At 37.1% G+C, this 21368-nt stretch overlaps 1 protein-coding gene across 3 annotated transcripts in view; it reads left to right on the top strand.

Moving 5' to 3' along the window:
- Nucleotides 1-21368, top strand: part of LOC139936709 (sodium- and chloride-dependent glycine transporter 1-like) — a 41873-nt gene that overhangs the window by 6821 nt on the left and 13684 nt on the right. Inside the window, exons 1-7 of one of the 3 annotated variants that reach the window (XM_071931587.1) lie at nt 1784-1909; nt 12486-12664; nt 13190-13321; nt 19073-19246; nt 20007-20139; nt 20390-20522; nt 20883-21017. In XM_071931587.1, the coding sequence (XP_071787688.1) occupies nt 12517-12664; nt 13190-13321; nt 19073-19246; nt 20007-20139; nt 20390-20522; nt 20883-21017 (855 nt within the window). In that variant the 5' untranslated portion in view covers nt 1784-1909; nt 12486-12516. Of the gene's footprint in view, nt 1-1783; nt 1910-4099; nt 4300-12485; nt 12665-13189; nt 13322-19072; nt 19247-20006; nt 20140-20389; nt 20523-20882; nt 21018-21368 lie in introns of those variants that run through there. The other 2 variants (XM_071931585.1, XM_071931586.1) reach the window with 2 other exon arrangements.

The raw sequence follows: 21368 nt of genomic DNA, 5'->3' as shown, positions 1-21368 counted from the left end.
GCAGATTCGTACTGCCTCTAGCCACTGGTGGTCTAGTGGTCAGATATCTACTCTAGCAATGCAATGGTGGTCGTGGGTTCGAATCTCATCCAAGTGATTTGCCTATGGATTTGTTTTTCACAGAAATATGACTCTGTTTCTGGATACTGCTTATTTATTGCCATGTGTTATTGCAAACCTTTCTTAGTTATTCATAAAACTTACACGTTTCAAATTCTACTTAATAATCTTTTTTTCAGTGTGAACATGTTGAATACTTTAAATTGAATAAAACATCAATTCAGATTTTGGCATGAAAATGTGAGCAAATTGTTTTATTTGTTTTGACTATTGGGTAGTTATCAATAAATTTGAATATTCAGTCTGGTATTGTATCTGGCATTATTCATGAGCCCCAAAGTGTGAAGTCGGATGATCAGGCTATTGGTGGTGTAGCCCACCTTGTTTAGCTGGAAAGAAAATACCACAGACATTGGTTTTGCTTTAGCTCTTGGTCCCATGTGTTTTGTAACGCATGTAAAAAGAACTTGTGCATATTGAACAGAGAAGGGGTTTGCCCTGGTGTTTGTGGTGGCTTGAATTTTGTGAAGGAGTCAATCCCCCCCAATGAAAATTGATTCAACCCTATGATTTCAGTTAAAAGAAAAGTGGAGAATTCAGTGCCAACATTGGTTTTTCTCTGTCCTCTGAACCCAATCAGTACCTAATCTGTCATCACTTTCAAACCCATCTGGACAACTCATTTAAAAACATTTCTTTTTAATAGACATTATCTTTGAATTTTTCACATTTTTATTGCCTATTCTGTGGTGTAATATTGTTGTCTCGTATTGGTGTACGTCATTGTTTTTGTCATTCTAATAGTACAATGTAGTTTTGCTGTATTTTGCCGACTCTTTTTAGCTTAATATGATTATAATTACGTAATAGGAGGTGTTCCGGGCTGTTGGCCTGAACACCTAAAAATACTGTACAGCGCTCCAATTTTTGTTTATGTAAGACGCCATTTGAAAAATAAATTATAAGTATTATTTAACCTAAATGATTCCGAGTTATCAAGGGGCTAACCTTAAATATTTAAAAGCACTATAATGAGCCCATGCTTACGCTCCTGCAGGTTAGCCTCTCCAGGCGTTTGTATTGTACAATAATATCCAGATCCAGAATTAATTAAATTCTACCTCCATGGTTACATCAAGCGACAAAATAAAATAAAAACTTTGACTACACAAGAATTGCCTTTTTTATACAAGACATTCAAAATAACAACATTCCACAATAATTATTAAATAGGTCACAGCATAACACCAGTGGGATCTCCATGGTTATTTCCCTATTATTTTAAAAACCGCTCTCATTTGACATAAGTATACAGGCAGTAAATACTGTGAGTGTACATTCTCTGTCAGTTTTGTTAACCGTCAACATAAATAGTCTCTCTTACGGTTTGGAAAGTCTTTTAAAACCAGAACATCTGACGTCACCACACAACCTCGCTTTGGCGGTCACCCCGTATCTTTGATCTTGCTCACGGTTTTTCCTTCCCGCACTCGACCCCCTGTCAGCATGCTTTGCTGCAGGTTGGGGGCGATGTTTATGGAAACGAAGTTGTTGGTTTTCCATACAACCAAAGGAACAAGGTTGATTCAAACTGGACGCAACTGGACGTAATCTTTAGGAGGCGCTGTTTAAGGAGGCCGTTAACTAAACTAACCTAACCTAAACTGAAGGGGCGCTGTTTAAGGGGGACCGTTAAAAATAAACGTAAACAGTCTGCACATGCTACTTATCCTAGCTAGCTTTACAATGTGTGCATGCTTCTTCAAGGGATATGATGTGCACACACCCTGGATCTGGTTTACGTGTGCGCGGATGGAAGGATAGTCATGTGGTTGTTTTGTGATGAGGGGTAAGTTTTGAATAAGCAAATTGTTGTATGTTAATAATATAAATGCATTACATATTTTGATAATTGTAGCATGACAGTTCACACTCACAGTCAGGACAGTTGTTATTTATGTTTTATTAATATTTATTCTGCCACGTGTGCTTGTGGCGTTTGACTTCTGTCTTATTTCTTCTTTCTTACTTTGTACACTATTCCTGTTTCCACAGCAATTTTTAAACAAACGATTAGATGGCCAAATACTCGAAGTCAATGGGTAGATTTCTACCTCCATGGGTAGACAAAGCATAATATTAATAATAATACCACATCAATTCAAAATCAAACATGTCATTGTCGACAAAGGGATTTCATTTGGCCCACTGGTAGTTTAATTATTAAACGCCACTAATACTGGCATTCTTCATACGGTTGGTAACTTAAGTCTAGCTTGAACAGTTTCGTAGTTTTAGGTTCAGTTTTTACAGTTTGATTATCATACACACTATTTAACATTTTGTATACGCGCGCTAGCTAGTAGACAAGAGAAGCAGACGATAAAAAATGACAAACACGTCACTACTGAGCTGACCAATCACAACACATTATGGAAAGCTTACGTCACTGCACGTATCCAATGAAACCGTCGTATCCAAAGAAATTGACGTAGTAGTCTACAGCGTAGGGGGCGCTATTTAAAGGCACCGTTAACTGAACTAGCCTAAACTGACCTGAAGGGGCGCTATTTAAGGGACCGTTAAATTAATAAGCTTCTCAATCAAACAACGCGAAGGGCATTGAATGGAGGCGGGGAATGAAGGGGGGGGGGGGGGGCTAATTTTATGACGAAAAACTGATAACAGTAATAATTATGATAGGGCTAACCAATAATGAAGTTTATTCCCCCATCAGCCATGCCACCCTGCTAGATTGCTGCAGTAACATGTATTTAAATATATTTTTTATTGGAAAAAATATATACTACTAGACAAGATGAAAAAATACTGCCATCGCCCGATACTATTAAACGACGTATACCGCATTGTGATCAGCATAGTGTTCTCCCTTTTAATGTTGATGGCAGATTTAATACATTCGTTTTATCATGGAGGTAATAATGATTGCTTCTATATCCTGGTGCCATGTGTTTTCAGACGGATAACAGGAAAATTGTTCACAATCAAAAACTAATTTATTTTTTTTCAAATCATTTATCCAATTTTTTAACAATAACACTTACACTTCATCGTGGTGTGTTGAAATTTTTCAAGTTTTGGTTTTACGTTGCGAGAGACATGCCGCCATTAACAGTGCTTGTGCATGCACGACATTGGAGCAACGTCACATGTTTTCACACCTTTCATTGGTTGGTATTTTATTGAATATTCAGAAGCTAGTATGGCGTGCAAAATAAATCAAAAATATTATTCAATTACTACTTAACAAATTTAATTACATTTTTGTCCTAAGGCATGAAAGTAAAACACCCCACCCCCCCCCCCCTTGAAACACACACACTTCATTAACAATCCGTTTTCCCCCATTTCAGACCAGTAATGTTTGGTTTCAGGAGATAAGAAACCAATCTATGATATTTTCCCTTTATTGTAGACTTAATATTTATTACGCTTATCGGAATTTATTACAGTATTCATGAATGAAACTCAATCTAGCAGATAGCAATGTTGTTTTGAACTTTTGAGGTTGGATGATGTTTCTTTGACTCATTTGAATGTTGGCATAATAATGCACTAGTGATTAGTACCAAAAATCAATCATTTTATAAATGTTTGAGCATAACCAACGACAGGAAACTTTTTCTCAGCATGATTAAGCCTGATGAAAATACAGACTGTGAGTAAACTGCATAGCTTCTGTCACCGGTGCAGCTTGCACAATCTCGCGGTAAACGGGAATCAAAGTTGGGGACCGAAAACATATGAGGGTCGATATCGTATGACGCTACGATATCACCCCACTGTCGTCTTTGAAAATGTTTTTACTGTACATGCATTGTGTCCGTAAATATACAGTACATGATGTACAGTACATTGCACTAGTACATTGCACTGCATATGTGCATGTGCATGCTTGCACGACGTACGACGCCGCATAATCATGTATGCACGCATAATCATGTACGCACGCATAATGAGTTGCGCGCGCGCCCCCTTGATTGAGAGCCGCAGCAGAGAGAGTAGAGAGAGTGTAGAGAGTCTCGAGTGGTGGATGCGCACATGTGCTGCGCGCGTAACTGCATGCCACACCATTTTTACTAAACAACTCTCTGTCGCCGCATGTCGTGTCTTGTGATTATTCTCTGTCCACCCCATGCCATGGAATTTGACTGATTGTTGTTCCCATTTTTCCATTTCAAGCTTTCGAATTTTGGATAGATTACAGTATTGTATTTGGTAAGTCATATTATTATAAATTTGGAGTACTCTGAGTGTTAACCTTTATGATAATAATGCCGTTTTTTGCACTTGGAAGTTGGATTTGGTTTGGTCATGCATCCATCCATGGTGGTGTGAGGCAATGTCCAATGGCAATGTCAATGAGGCCCGAGGAGGAGAAAGGCCTATTTTTGGAGCTCGGTGTGTTCAAACATAATTAGTTTGCTCAGCTTCATTTTTTATGGTGGTTCGAATGCTTGAGGTTTATCTACTCTTCATCTTCAGGTAAACATGATATTGATAAAGACACAAAGAAGGTAAAATTGAAAAATTTCCTCCGTATCCGAATTATTGTTATTCATACAATTTTAGTAAATGATAGCCTAAAAAAAGTGTATAACTCTTGCTTTCTCAACAAACATGACATATGAAAAGATTGAATGAGTTGCTTTTTTGGGGTTGAGAAATGCTTCTTCCATGCTTTTTATTAAAGGCAGTGGACACTATTGGTAATTACTCACAATAATTATTAGCATAAAACCTTTCTTTGTGACAAGTTATGGGGAGAGGTTGATAGTATAAAACATTGTGAGAAACGGCTCCCTCTGAAGTGCCATAGTTTTCGAGAGAGAAGTAATTTTCCATGCATTTGATTTCGAGACCTCAGATTTAGAACTTGAGGTCTCAAAATCAACCATCTAAATGCACACAACTTTTTTGTGACAAGGGTGATTTTTTCTTTCATTATTATCTCGCAACTTCGATGACCGATTGAGCTCAAATTTTCACAGGTTTGTTATTTTATGCATATGTTGAGATACACCCACTGTGAAGGCTAGTATTTGACAATTACCAATAGTGTCTACTGTCTTTAAATTAATAATAAACTATAAAGGGGTGAAAAGGCACAACACAAACTTTGGAAAGATTTCCTGTCATGACTTTTTCGGGGGGAAAAATTGCCAAACAAAAGGTAACAAAAACGTTACCAATCAATCGATAGAACGTGTTTTTTGTATTTAGGCCCAGTACTGTTATTATTTATACCAAAGCTGTGTCCTTTCATTTAAAGTAAATAATAATAATCCTTTTCCCTTTCTCTTGCCTGATAGCTGAGGTTGTTGTTTGTTTAATTAATCTGATATAAATAAAATGGGTAGTTCAAACTCCTCAAAAGCTTCGGTCATTGTGTTTTCACTAAAAGCTTGTCTAGTCTGATGAAAAAAACTGAGCCAGCAATGCTATTTTAACTGCCTCCTTTGTTCCAGAAAGAATATTCATGCAAACTGTGCAGTTTGTGTCAATTCATACCTCAGTACAGCTGCAGCTGTCTGTGATAAAAATTGCACACAAATTTGTACAATGTAAGTTTTCAAAAAATGTGCCATGACATTGCCTGATTTCTATAAGTAATTGTCAAAGACTAGTCTTCATTCGGTGTATCTCAACATATGCATAAAATAACAAACCTGTGAAAATTTTAGCTCAATTGGTCGTCAAAGTTGCATTTTAATAGTGAAAGAAAAAAATACCCTGGTCACACAAAGTTGTGTGCTTTCAGTTGGTTGATTTCGAGACCTCAAACTCTAAATCAGAGCTCGAATTCAAACTTGTTCGATTTTAACTTGTTTCCCAAGAACTACGTTACTTCAGAGGGAGCAGTTTCTCACAATGTTTTATACTATCAACCTCTCCACATTACTCTTTACCAAGTAAGGTTTTGGATAGTTTTGAGTAATTACCAGTAATGTATGTCCACTGCCTTTAAACAGGCATGCAACTCTTCCGCGGATTTCCGTGTTGAATTTAAAAAAAATGATAAGTGCTAAAATAGAATTTTAGGTGGGGGGATTTGTTATTTTTCTTTTCTGGATTGAATTTTAATTTTTAGGCTTATACATGCCTGACAACAACAATGTGTTGGATTGCCCTTTCACCCGATTTTTTGCTTGGGATTTTTTCTTTCTTTTTTTCCCCTCAGATGTCAAAGAATGCCCAAAACTGCATAAACATTTCATGAAATATCTAGTTGTCTAACAAGAAAGGTATTAATCATCTTATACATCTCGCTTTAAGCGCTGTTTTTGCGTCTTTATTTTGGCAAAATTCAATGTTTTACATTATAACACCCCTTCCAAATATTCTGCCTTTTCATTGGTTTAGAGCCTGTCACATGGTTTGTCTTAGTTAGACGGCGGCCAGGCATCATTTGCCGTGTGATAGTGCATCACTTGCCGTGTGCGATAGTCCGACGACTATCTCACGGCGTGCAGTACCTAAATGTCTTTTTACCCACCTCTACCCCAATCAGTTGTGCATCTGTGTATCATCTGAAATGCGCGTATGAATGTTAGGTGTATAGTCTGTTGGGGTGTTAATGTGTCTCGAGATCACCACGGGAGTCGTAGTTTTAACCATAGCACTCAAAGGGTATGTTCAGACAGCGTACTAACTTAGACCCGAACCGGTCTAACTTTTACGAGCAGCGGGGGGTGGTCGTAAAAATAAAAACCCATTGCGTTCAGACAGCACAGAGTTAAACCCGATCCGGTTTATCTTCGGTTTTAAGAGGTCAAAGTAGACGCGACCCGTTGCTCTAACATCCGGTTTTATTCATCAGATTCATGCACCGAGTATGCCGAGATACTGAGTGTCCCATGGCCTGGATGATCAGACAGGGCATAATTATTGGATACAAATGGCTCAATCGAACGCGGTAACAGTTTTACCGTTAGGAGGATATGGGCACTTAAAACAAACATGAACACGACTCGAAATTATTTTTTTAAACAAACAAAATATTGATACAAACCGCCGAGAAAACTCACCAAAATTTTGTCCATATTCCATGAAACAGAACACGTTTCATTTGTGTGTTTTGTTTTATACCACTGTTTCTGATTTAATAAATACTTTTAGTTTGTACTTCAATCGATTGGAAGTTGCGATCTCTCAAAAGCTGATGCCGCGATTTTTATTCCGATTCGTTCATAAACACAACTACACACGTGCAAGTTACGTAAATACATGTACTTTGCAGTATTTTCCCACTTCCCAACAACGTGGTGATATTGCTGGCCTAGGGAATTTCCCCTACACACAGCCTCGCGCCCACTGCAGTTCATTCTCCTAGATTGAAAGTACAGCACGCTAGTAACGGTGACGGCAATAGAAAAGCACATCCACGGGTTCGGTGATGGTAACTATGGGATATCAGAGAGTGATCACTATGGGATGGCAGCGCTGTACATGTGAGAAGCATTACAAAAATGCTTCTTCGCTGCGCTCGTAGTATATGCATGAAAAACAGTTTCAATTTATTGTAGGACACTCAACAAAAAAAGCTTGGAAAATATAATTTTGTTTCAGATTTTAATAAATCATGGGCGTGGGCCTGTGTTAAACTGCATACACCGATCGAGAGGGTTTCGCCAACTCGGTAAGCGGCAAGAAAGTAATATAAATACTCGGTGCTTTTCAGCATCAGAGGCAACAGAAACCGTATACAAATACTCCGGGTCCCGGGCGTGTGCATTGAACCACACAATGGGTCGTCTGTTGTGAGTTAAAACCGGATGTCATTCTGTCCACACGCAGTGTTAAAAGATAAACCCGAACCGGTTTAGACTTAGACCGCCTCGCTGGACGGTTTAAGTTTTGGGGTTTAAACCCGATCCGGTCTAACTTTATTTGCGTTCACACGCACAAAAGTTGAACCCGAACCGGTCTAAGTGGACTTAGACCAACTTAGGTACGGCGTGTGAACGACCTCAAAGCAGTCAATATTTGTATACTATCAACCTATCCCCATTACTCGTCACCAAGTAAGGTTTTGTGCTAATAATTGTTAATAGTAATTATTAAGAGTAATTATCAATAGTGTCCACTGCCTTTAAGTTTAAATACCTCAATTATCTAAGAGGTTGTTATGGTCTGTCAAAAATGCTTACGTTGGGGACTCAAAATCTTCTACCTTGATTTAGTTGAAAGGTATGGGTCGTCAAAATTGTGTATGATATCTTGTTAGGAACCTCTTAGTTTATTACAATGTTTAAATAAACAAAACAGCTTTCACTTATGAAAATATCAGGATCCGAATTTCAGGCTTACAAATAGTCCTCAGTCCATATAATAAAAAAGGTGCCATAAGGCTGCCCTGCAATAGAACAGGACAGGGTCTGACACTTCAATACGGATGGAGTACAGTTAAGTTTCTTTGCTCTAAAAATACACTGATGTGTTTGGTAGCACTTTGGATACACGTTCAGTCTTCACGTTTCCAACACTTGTGTACCAGCCAAAAAGTAAAATTGTGGTTATAAGCACACTTGAGCTTTCTCTTGAATGTTCTCACATGTTTCTTGTTTACTAAATTCATGTAAAAATTATTTTGTGCCTAAATTTTCCAGTATGAATGGCACCTGCTGGTTTGGGTCATGTTTGAGTTTCGTTTGGTAATGCTTAAGCCAACCAGCAGCAGGAGACTTAAATGCTTGCTAAAATTAACTGACTTATTCCTGGCGGGAGACTCATTTTCCAAAAATGACTCCAACATCGATGTGGCCTCCCTGTCTGCCATTTTTTATTTTTTTATTTTTTGTCTGGACTCGGGGTCTCGTCTGGGATTGAAAACATGGCTGTCTATACTCACTTCCCCTGAAGAAAGGTCCAAAGTTCATTTTAACATAATACTAGTGTGTACATTGTACAATACAATGCTTTTATTCACCCAGGTGTAAAAAAAACGTGTAGGTACTTGCGAGGGTATCTGCAAGGGTAGGTTAATTATGTGTATGAAAAGGGGAGCTGAGAAAGTTAAATGTTATTGGCCCAATGACCAGGGTACTCATGTACATAAAGCGCATTGATATGGTTATTTTGAAAAAAGGGAATAAGAGGGTAGCAAGAAAGTTCTTAAATGGCTGTTTTAAAGTTGTCAGAGTCGGGCCGTGCAATAAAGGCCTGAGCCAAAGGTGAGGGCATTTATTCTGAAAATGAGCGAAAATTCAAGGTTTGTACATTATTTTCTCAAAAAATCTGTTTGGTGTGCGCCAGGTTGTGCGTACAGGCGTTTAGAAATAGTGTCTGCGCTGTTACTATGAATTGCGTCCAGCGTAATAAAATTGGCGTACACGAAAGCAGCCAGTGTTAAACATCTCCAGCTAGTCTTTATCAGCCGTTAAACACCCCCATGTAACGCGCTCTCCACCAATAGGAATAGCGAAACTGGGGTAAAAACTGTTTTGCTGAAACTTTGCACAAGTGTATCGGCGGTCTAAATGGGCCTCCCAAAGCTGTCCAAAATACATTAGCTAGACAACATTGAACTTTGAAGAGACTTACACATGTTGTCACAAAATGGCAACATGGATGTTACTTTGGCCATGTTCAGACAGGGTACTAAAGTTACCAGAATGGTTTAACTTTAATAGCAGTGGTGGGGGGGGGGGAGGTTGTCTGAACGACCTCCTAGCTGTACAATTTGCTTTACATCATGTATCTCTGTAAGCTTACACTTGCATCATTTTATCAGAATAGTTGATACTTAAATACATATAGTGTTCAAACATAATGGCTTAATTTCCAACTAATCGTTTCAGATTACAATGTATATAATACCTCTATGATCTTTCTAGTAACTGTAAATGTTTACTATTTTTGCATTGTAAACAAATATTATGCTTGTCGGTTGATGATTTTTCTCAGTACAAACTACATGGTAGTCACTGGCCCAACTGTTAATAAGTTATCAAGATTGTCTTTGGCAATAGAATTTTTAATCGAGTCTCACTCATAGATTGAGTTTATAAAACAAGTTCCCCAAGTTGGCTAAAAACAATGCAAACAAACTAGGCCATTCAGACTACATACAATGTACTAAAGTCGGAAGTGAGGCAATGTCAACCCATTGGTTTTAACTTTGTGTTTCTGTCGCTCATAGAACCTTAACAAATTAAGTAAAAACTGAATTAGTTCAATCGGTCCGGTAGGGTGGTTCAACTTCTGGTTTATCTTTTATTACATTGTGTTGACAACAAAATAAAAACAACCACATCCAGTTTCAAGTCCTCTCAGGTGACCAGTGCCCCAGGATGTGTTGGGGAACACGCCATAATTTGTGAAAGCTGGATTTCTTTTTACACGATTGTTGTGGATGTACATGTAGTTTTGTTGGGTCATGGTGCTGTGTGACCTAGAACCAAATAAACCTTATCGGGTTTAACTTTGAGCTGTCTGAACACAGGGGAGTTTTACTTTTATGACTGCCCTTTCAGGTCTCTAGTATGCTGTCTGAATGTTTTAAATAATTTAACTTATTGCCTATATTACATGTTAAAGCTGTAGTTCAAGTTGGTAAATAATCATTGTCCTCCTTTGTCTTATTGCACAAATATGTGTGCCGCATGTAAACCGTGAATATATTGAATAGACCGTAAGTCTTGCCTGTATTTAAATGGGAAAACACGGGAAAACAAAGATTTTTATATTATTATTATGATATGACACAGTATTTGCTTGCAATTGCTTTAACCAACTTAATTCTGTAGTTGGCTGAGTACATTTTGGAAAGATTGCAAACTGCAGTACCAAACATCAACCCTTTAATACCCTTAAACTTGCATGTTTTTTTATGTGAATTTCAGTAATGTCTTCCACCAAACAAATGTAGGGCACTATGCAATGTCATTTACAATTGCAAGTCTAATTTATGGCTTGATGTGCATGGACAGTCTGCAGTTTGCCAATATCCATAAATGAATACAATGTAGGCCTACGCACCCATATCATCTTGAAGTACATACAGTGTACGAGTATGTTAGTGCTATGACAACCATGGGAGATATGGCTAGATGTGTTATTGTATTGATGATATGAATTGTTTGCATTCCCATGCAGACTATTTTGGTTATAAATCTTGGTGCGAATATTTACTTGACCCATTCCTTTCCTCTTCAAATTTTTACACATTGTGCATCATGTTAACTCTAAGACTTTATTTAAATCTACACAAATTCAACCTAGCGGAAAGCCTTAACAAATCTTTGATTTCATATGAAATTATTGTAGCTAAGTCATAGAAGAAACATATCAATCTATGAGAAAATTGTTATATGCAAAAAAAACAGTTTAAGGCCTGATGTTTCGACCCAGCAGAGTCTTTCTTGAATGACGGCTACACGTAAATGACACACAGAAAGATGGTTTGAGGATACATAATATGTGTCAATTTTTATACTTTTTGTTTAGGCAACCCAATACCTGGAACTGTAATTCCAGACAGTCACCAGATGGGCAAAGGCTATGGGTTTCAATATAAACAAAAAGTAAACACAAAATTAAAATAATTAATTAAAAAAAATGTACTTACTTTTGAAGCGCTGAGCATGTATTTCTTTAAATGTCTGATATTTTACTGTACATTAAACCTTCACTCTTTTTACATTGATTCTTATTCGTTTTTTCCCCTTTAAATTCTGTTAAGTTGTTCCATTGGACTTGTGGCTTCATACATTTACAATAGGCCCATGTGAGTTCGATTTGAACATCTCCACAGTACACACCTTGCTCAGTCAAAAGTTTACTGCTTCATTTTGAATTCCTAAGACTACATCCAGACCTGCTTTCTCAGCTGGTAAGGGGCTAAGTTTCATGAGGTATATAAGGATTACAAACGCCATGTGTGTCTTATAATGATACCAGTCCCTGCTTATCTGGAGGTATGGTTAGTGTTGAACCCTTGTATAAATGTCACCCACGCTACTGTCTGCCACAAATGTAGAGGCGTGGAATTACATGGAAACCATGGCCTCTTATGCCCTGGTGTTAGCCTTAGTGCCCCTTCAAAAAATTCCCATAGATTTTCCATAAGAAGTGCCCTTTACAAGATGAGAATGGCTTTGCCCTCTCAAAAAAGTTTCAGGGCATATATGTACATGTAGTAAAGCCAAGTAAGCCTACGCAAGAAAATATTATTAATGTAAAATAGCTGTTCTAAATATTTAAAAAATCAACAGTGGTGTAACTTGTCCTTGTGTTTTCTTCTATTTACAGCCAGAAAAAAGGTTAAATTAAACTCTTGGTTTTCAGACTAAGCATTTTGATAGGAATCTGTTCTAGAAAATTCTCAAAATCAATAGCAATGGTGGATCAAATAATGTACATGGAACATGCAGTTGAATGATCTTTATTTGATTTTTCCTCAGAGTTAACCTTGGATGAAGATAACATTGCAAGATGACAAAAACAGCTAAATCAAAAGATGTTGTCAAGTCTCGAGGAACATGGGGCAATCATTTTGAGTTTATTCTGTCCAGCATGGGCTATGCTGTAGGTCTGGGCAATGTTTGGCGGTTCCCATACATGGTGTATGACAATGGTGGCGGTAAGTAATCAAAACTGTTGTTTTTACAAATTTCTACTGGAGCATTTTAAGGGCACCAAGGCAATGACTAAGCCACTTCGGAGTTGACAACGGACTAAGTCTATCTCCTGTAACCTTTTGACAATACCAGCGGGTATTGTCAAAAGGTTACGGGAGACAGACAAAGTCCGTTGTCAGCAGTAACAGACATGCGCCACTGACATTCCGAAGTGGCTTATTGAGGGCATAACAATTTTACAAAATAGGCGATACATTCATTCAGCACAGGCCATTAATCCGGAGGTCGTTGGGTCCAGCAGTGTCCCTTTAGTAAAACTTCTTTGTTCAACCCTGAATCTTTCGAAATGAATCATTTGTATTGCTGGTCGTTTATTATTTGATAATTAAAATGGGTCTTAGTTTATTGATTTTCATTGTATTTTGACATTTCCTTGTACATGTTTAGCATAGTTAGAAAAGAACAAGGAAGTGAATCTTTGTGAAATTCATATATTAGCTTTTGACATGGTTTCTTTATCCCATTAGGTGCCTTTCTGATCCCGTACTTCTTGATGCTTATCCTGGCTGCAATACCAGTTATGTTTCTTGAAGTAAGCTTTGGCCAATTTTCCAGTCTTGGCTGCATCAGTTGCTGGAAGATCAGCCCCCTCTTTAAAGGTTTGTAGATGTTGTTGTTTTTGTTGTTGTGTTTATCTGCAAACCTCTGCTATCTTGTACTGCTGAACGTAGTAGACAGAAAGTTAATATTATTGCATGAGTCATTTGTTTATAAACTTTGACTGAATAAATATTGTGAGGTATTTTAAACAAAAGACCATCCGTCGTGATTTGCTTGGACGGACGCTAAAATCTTTGAACTTGTTGGGCCTGCAATTCAGTGTTAATTCCTACAGTGATTTACGCAATTGCTTCTTGGGCCTACAGCCCTCATGAAGTCCTTTGGAATACTTCATTTGGCAAAGAGGATAATGGAAAGACTTGGTCTGGCATGAGATTTGATGAGACCTTACTTTGATGTGAATGTTCTCCATTTGTTCTTATTCAAAATATGTATGTAAAACAACAAATCATTGATTTCTTTCATAAAAGCCCTTTTCACACGAGAGCCGAAGACCAACGTCCCTTGTTGTGGGCGCCAGTTGTCTGTCACAAAGGTTGTTTGCGATTTCATGACCAACATTCACACGATCACGCACATTGCGTTCCCGACGTCCCTTGTTTATGTGAGATCGCACTGTGATGGGTTGTTTACCAGTTCGCTGGTGCTGTCAGTGCCCGTGTAATGTCATGTATTTGCTTAAGGTTACCATCGATCATTTTTTGGCGCACCACTGTGTATTTCAGGCATAAGAATCTTCCGGATTTTTCACCTTAAAATAATGTGTTCTCCGAGTTCAGTGTAAATTTGAATTAAAAAACGAGGGATAAGCGAGAGGGTTTGCGTCCACACACCATTATTTTTTGCGTGCATTAAAAGACGCTCAGAGTGTTTCTCGATCGGATTCAACCCTTGCTAGATGTTGACGTCGCCAGAATATGCATGTGTGGAGAATTTGCAGCGAAGTACATGTACTTCAATTGTACAGCGACTGATCACAACCAAATTCTCACTACATCCTGTAATAGAGTAAGGAAAAGTCCTACTTGTGTTTTGTATGTGCAGTACGCGCGATGTGTACACTTTCGTTGAACATAAAACGGACTGACTGTCAAGTCTATCTGCACACGTGTGTTTACAGATTTTCTTTCCCGTTTTTGATGCAATCAAAATGAAACTCGGTAGTCGTTACGTGTTTTGCAACGTGAATCCGTTTGGATGTCAAGGAAATTGACAAAACGATAACAAATAAACGATTTCTCAGCGTCCCGACTCCAAAAATGAATGTATCCGAAAGCATTTTGTTTGAAATTGCAAGCGGAAAAGTCAGATTCAAGGCTTTCTTGGCCGGAAGCTTATTGGTTCAAGAAACAAACTTTGAGGAAAGCAATAAAACAAACTAATTTTCAGTTTGTGCTGCCGACACCATTTTGTTGGATACCTGGAATATACGAACTTTCTCCATCAGCAATGACATGTGCTCATAAAGAAATGCAACCCCATGGTTTGTGCATGCATGATCGTTGTGCGATCACCAAGGACCTTTGTAATCTACTGTGTTTCGTTTCACACGAGTGACTCGGCGATTCTAAACAGGGTTGCGATTTTTTGGAGGAGGTCTTGATCCCGGTTGTTTATTACGCGGGTCCTTGGTGATTTCATCGCACGGATTCATTTCACACAACGCAAATTTGTGATTATATAACAGGAATGTGATTTCGCTCCCAACGACCATGGTTTAGAAAGCTCGTGTGAAACGGGCTCAATTGTATTCAAGAACTAAACAAAAATGTAGTAAATCAGTGAAATTTGTATGAACAATCTTTTTATAGCTGCCAGTTCAGTTCTTGTTAGAATTAATATTTGTTTTAAACCAGACCTTTGCCAGACTTGTATGCCGTGATGGTAAAGCATCAAAGGATGTATATTTCAACCTAAAAGGCAATAAACAACGCCCTTTCAAATCATTTTACAGTCACTTCCGGTTTAAACAGGTCAAAAGGTCAACGAAAGTTCACCAACATATCCATTTTTGTAAAGTACGTAAAGCCCTTTCATATGATGTATAGATTGTCAAAATAGCTTAATGTAATTTAGGAAATATGAACTAAGGAAATATTGACGACTGTAGAAAAGACTGTAGGGGGCATGTATGTTTTACGTTGTTCTTTATACGTGAATTTTGAAATTTTCTACCTCTCTTTTGAGCCGGAAGACAACATCAAAATGGGGTCATGTATGTGGGGCGTTTACAGAGTTTTCAATGACGATTCCGATGATGTTTCGATTGTAAGAATCCCTTATGTAGATCAAAAGTTATGGTTTTTTGAATTAATAAACTTTGAATACTCATAACTCAAGAATTGATGACATCATCATGACGTAACTCACACGGTTTCTTCTCCTAATGAATCGCTAACTATGTGTGAAGTTTCAAGTTCATACGAGTTTGGGAAAGGTTTGTTAGTGGACAAGGGACGCTGAGGAGGAGAAGAAGAAGAAGAAGAAGAAGTATGAAGAAAAAGAAAACAAAACGAACAAACATAAGAGGTGTTCCGGGCTGTTGGTCCGAACACCTAATGAAAACTTGTCTATTTATACATCCCTGTAAAGATAGGAATAAAAAAGTCAGCCCACAGATGGTCAAAATGCATTTACCCAAAACCCCAAACATTGTACATGTATTGCAGGTATAAGTAACAATCGCATACGTAGCAGATGCATTCACAAAACTGCCAATGTAATTATTGTCAATTCCAAAGGAGTCGAACCCAAAGGGATCAACACCATTGTACAAGATGATATTATTTATGTTAATCAGTTTCCTGTGAGCGCAGGTTGGGTGCAGTGCATACATAATTTGATCTGGATAAGAACTGGAACATTTACGTACACACACCTTATCTGTGTGTACGTGTAGGAACGGTTTGTACACCATCATCACTCTGAATATATTATGATCATTTGCAGCGCAGTCCAAAATGAATTTCAATGTGGAATATGTAGGCAGGTCCTCTGCACTCCCAATTTATCAGTTTATTGCAATGGGTTAGTTAACTTGCCAACAAAATTAATTTTAACAACAAATACATATTAAGAGAGTGCTTTTAAAACTGAATATCACAAAGCGTTGTTAACAGTTGCAAAAAAAAACACATAACTTCAGGTACTAGGCAAGCTATTGAGGTCCATGTTAGTAGGTAATGTAGTTTCAGAAAACCGGACAAAACTACTGATACAAGCTGTACATGGTGCCATCAAATATTCAGAAATAAGTTAACGATCGAACAGAGATGTTCTGAGATTGTTCTTGAACACATCCAGTGACTGTGATTGAAAAAAAAATCAATAATTTAATTGTCTCGTAAATAAGGAGTCAGTCCGTAGATGTTAAAGTGGATTTTATTTTTAATAATAAACAAATTATTCTTATTAATATTATTCAACATTTATATAGCACCTCTTCAAAGGAATGAAGTGCTTTACAATCAATTTTTAATCAAAAAGCACTAACAAAAATTATATTGATGTTCATTGAAATTTGTTACTTTATATAAAATAAGTGTTTAAAGTGATCCTTCACCAGTTAATAATGTAACTTAACTCCCTAGCGTTTGTTAATACCTACATGTACATGGATAAAATGTATTGTGCTTTGTACTTAACTGATTTTATTGTTAATCATAGCTCAACATTTAATATTTATTGAGAACAAAATCCTATTTTGTGACTGGTCATTGCTGACAATTTTTATTATTTGTGTTATTTCCTGTTTTATTCCCTTGCACTTACGAGTTAACAGTAATATTGATTTATGAAATAGTTAAACAGTTGCTCATGAACAAAATTGGTCCAAGAATAGCTGTACAAATGAAATTGGTTCATTGTTTGCACAAAGTACATGCCATTATGTATTTGTCATGACATAATAATGGCCTTGTTTGAGGCAGGTAATGGGATAGTCAACAATCTATACATACTACAAAATTCATGTATTTGTCATAAAGGTCATATTGAGGCAGTAAATGTCAACAAGCTTTTATTTTTTTAAGTAATTTTACTACTATTTATTTGACCAAAACAAGGCAAAATGTACAATATATAAACAAATGCACCTAATAATTATTAAGCAAGGAAAAAAAAAAAAAAAAAAAACAATGAACAGAAATGCCTTAAATCTTAAATCTTTAAACATCTTGGGCCAAAACAACAATGAATACAACTGAAAGTGGACGATAATTATACAACAAAAAGATAGCAATGGCTATGTAGGTTAGAGGCTCCAAAAGTTAAAGTGTTTTCAGTTCGTAGACATTTTATCTCTTCCTCTGTGCCATTGACATAGCATTTAGTGAACCAACTTTTTGAACAGAAATTGCATGACCAGGAAGTACTGAAGGAATTATTGTGTCATTTTTAGGTATTCTGAAACAAGACATAGCTAGCACCTTATCATGTTGTCATATGATGATTGAAACCAATGTGTTATTGTTGAATTACAGTTTCTAGTTTCTAGTTTCTATTTTCGCTAGCATACGTTGTAAGTACACAAGCCTGTGTTATACTTGGGACTTAAATCTCAGGTTATGATTTGCCCTTGTATTAAATTATTAAGTAAGCAAAATAGCTGAACAAAGCTAAAGCTACAATAAACCTACAGTGAAGATGCATCAGCGCGTTCTGTAGGATGCAATGTGTTTTCCTCATTTTAACACATCATACGTTTAATACCTTGTTGCATTTTAAACACAGCTGTAGTCACAATTATAAAATATGTTTAAAAAAAGCAGTGTTGCTGCTATGGATATGGAAGATTTAAGTTATTCAAGGCCTAGCTTTGTTGCAGAAACCACCTTTGTTTTTCCTACAGATTGTTTTTCATGTTTATAAAAAAGAAATTCAATCAAGATTGATCTTTGTTTAAGGAGGAGAATTGACCGTGGGTATGGATTATCTTCTTCCGTCCATATTTGTATTAAAACATTAATCTGTTTATCTGCCTTCGTGTTAAAGCCATTGGACCCTTTCAGTACAGAACAAAAACAAGTTCACAGATTTACAAATAACTTACAGGGTTTACAGAAGGTAGTGGTGAAATACTTCTCTTGAAATATTATTCCATGAAATGCTTTACTTTTTGAGAAAACAGTAAAACAATATCAATTCTTGTTAACGAGAATTACGGATTTATTTTAAACACATGTCATGACACGGCGAAACGCGCGGATACAAGGGTGGGTTTTCCCGTTATTTTCTCCTGACTCCAACGACCAATTAAGCCCAAATTTTCACAGGTTTGTTATTTGATATAGAAGTTGTGATACACGAAGTGTGGGCCTTGGACAATACTGTTTACCGAAAGGGTCCAATGGCTTTAAAGACATTGTCCTATATTAATGAATGGATGATCAATAGTGCCCCTTTGAGGTAGTACAATTGGATTTGATTATTCAGCATTGAAAAACAACTTGTTATTGCACCCCTATGCCAAGTGATTGGGTGGATGCCCTAATCTTCCAATTTCCTAAAATATTTTTGTAGTTAGGATTTTTAGATTGATGCACCTCAAATTGTTTGATCATGTTGTTCAGAGAGAAGACTGTCTCAATAATATTGTGAACTAAGACTTCTCCTGCTGCATTAACTAACATGCCTTAGGTAATGGATTGATCTTAAGCTGTAAAGCTAGTGAACTTTGCTGACGTGATCGAATGGTACAGCGGTCTACCTACCTGGATAGCAAATGTTCTTAAGGTCATACTTCTTAAGTTTTATATTATATTTTTGTTTGCCATTTGTTTTGTTTTCAGGTGTGGGTGTTGCAATGGCAGTTGTATCATCTTACTTCTGCCTGTACTACAATCTGATCATCGCATACACCATTCGGTACATGGTTGTTTCGTTTAAGAATCCACTTCCCTGGACGGGTTGCAACAATACTTGGAATACTCCCAACTGTTATACAACATTGTCACTGAGTCAAGGTAAGAACTCATGGGAATGTTGCCAAGCTGTAATGCTTTATCCTATGTGGGTACCTAGGCCGGGTTGCACCTGTTGTTTATAAATAACTTTTGGTTTGACAAAGAGTTTGTTTCGGATCAACAAGTTAATCATCTCTTCTGCCAACTGATAATTGAGTACCTTTTATGACCATAAAAATTGATCTTTTGGTATTGTGTATGAAGAGTTATTACCTATAATGTAATTTATTTGTTTATTATTTGGCACTTTAGTATACTAAAAACCAGTCAAGGTCAAAAGTTGAGGGTTATTACAGTTATAATTTATTTGTTTACTGTATGCGCACACAGATTTATCTTCCATAACCTACTTTCCTTTTTATAGTGCACTTTACATATTGTGAGCTTAGATGCATCACACTCCGCATACCGTCAGTGCAAAAATTACATTCTAAACATTCTTTGTTTCTTTATGAGGTTGACTTTGTGAGGCTAAAAGATAAAATTGTTATCCCATGCGAGCTCATAGAATGTGGAAAATATTAGTACGTATTTCACTTGCGCTTGTGTAATAACTTATAATATAATTACTTAAGCCGGTCAGATAAGGTGAAAAACACTCTATTTCTTGCAAGCCTGATCAAAAGACAAATGTAAATATACATTTTTCCTGCTAACATGTCCATTTAACCATATTCAGGGTATATCTGCTTGTTTTATATTTCCCAATTATCTAACCACTCTTTGTTCCTGTTGTTGTTTTATTCTTGGCCATTTAAAGATAACTTGACTCAGGAAGATGTTCAGTTGTCAACGTACAATCCAGGAACTCCAAATACTTCATTCAGTGAGGTGAATCATAGCAGTTTGGATTCAGGACCTCGTCGGATCAGAGCCAGTGAAGAGTATTGGAAGTAAGAAAGGGGTTCTGTATACTAACCACTTTTATTTAGAATTTCTAGTTGGACTTCTTTGTGCTATGAATATCCTTCTCTTGTTACAACTTTGATTAACTTCCCCTTTTATTACAATTAAAAGCACATTTGAATGTTCTTCTTGAAAATCAGCCTTTTTGTTAACATTTGTATCACCTTCAACCCCCCCCCCCCCCCCCCCAATGTAACATAATTGTTGAGATTAAAATAATGATACATTTATCTACAGATTTGGTGTGTTGAATGTTTCGGAAGGACTTGAGGATATTGGTTCCATCCAGTGGCCGCTGCTTGTGAGCTTTCTCTGTGCCTGGATTTTGGTTTATTTGTGTATCATCAAGGGAGTCAAATCATCAGGAAAGGTGTGTATGCAGACAGCACACTAAAGCTTCATCTAGTATAATTCTGATACTAGTAATCAGGTTTCTTTCTTATATGTCAAAGTTCAATGCACTGTCTTCACTTAACCATTTATGGGAATACACAAGCTTCCAAGATTCAAATTTGGGGACATACAAACTGTTAGCTTTTTTACATAACGATGTTACTTTGAAGTGAAATGTTTCTCAGAATACTTTTACTATCTAACGCTTCTGTAGGCATCCAACCAAAGGTTTTGATTGCAATTAATTTTAAGAGAGAACACAAATCGTATACCTTTCCTATCATAAGTACTGTTTAATGTTTTAAAGTAATAACCCCCATCCCATTCTTATTTCCAGGTTGTATATTTCACTGCAACATTCCCCTATTTTGTTCTGGTGGTGCTGTTTATCCGAGGAGTGACACTGACCGGTGCCATGAAGGGCATTCTCTTCTTCTTAACACCAGACTTTGAAAAACTGCTCTCTGCAAATGTAAGCATCTGTCTGGAATTTTCTAACCGCGCAATAAACAAGCTAGAATAACTCTTACAGTTTCAGTACTTTTCCAGTCCTGCAAAATCAATCCAAATGCAAACTGTTGTTGTTGTGTGTCAATGAGTGGATTAGAGCAGCAGGGACTTAAGCTCTTGTGTTTTGATAAGCAGCGTGTGGGTTCCTGGTTGTTACACTTTTGTCCTTAAGCAAATTATTATTGCTGTGACCTTTGGATAATACGTTAAGCAGTAGGTTGCATCTGTTGAGTAATGCACGTAAAAGAACAAAAGTGCACTCATTGTAAAGAGAAGGGATGGTTTGCCGCGGTGTTCCTGGTCTGACCAGTAG

The sequence above is a fragment of the Asterias amurensis genome, chromosome 4 (genome assembly GCF_032118995.1).
Source record: "Asterias amurensis chromosome 4, ASM3211899v1".
Taxonomy (NCBI): domain Eukaryota; kingdom Metazoa; phylum Echinodermata; class Asteroidea; order Forcipulatida; family Asteriidae; genus Asterias; species Asterias amurensis.
The sequence above is the reverse complement of the archived record's forward strand: the minus strand, read 5'-3'. Positions and strand labels throughout refer to the sequence as shown.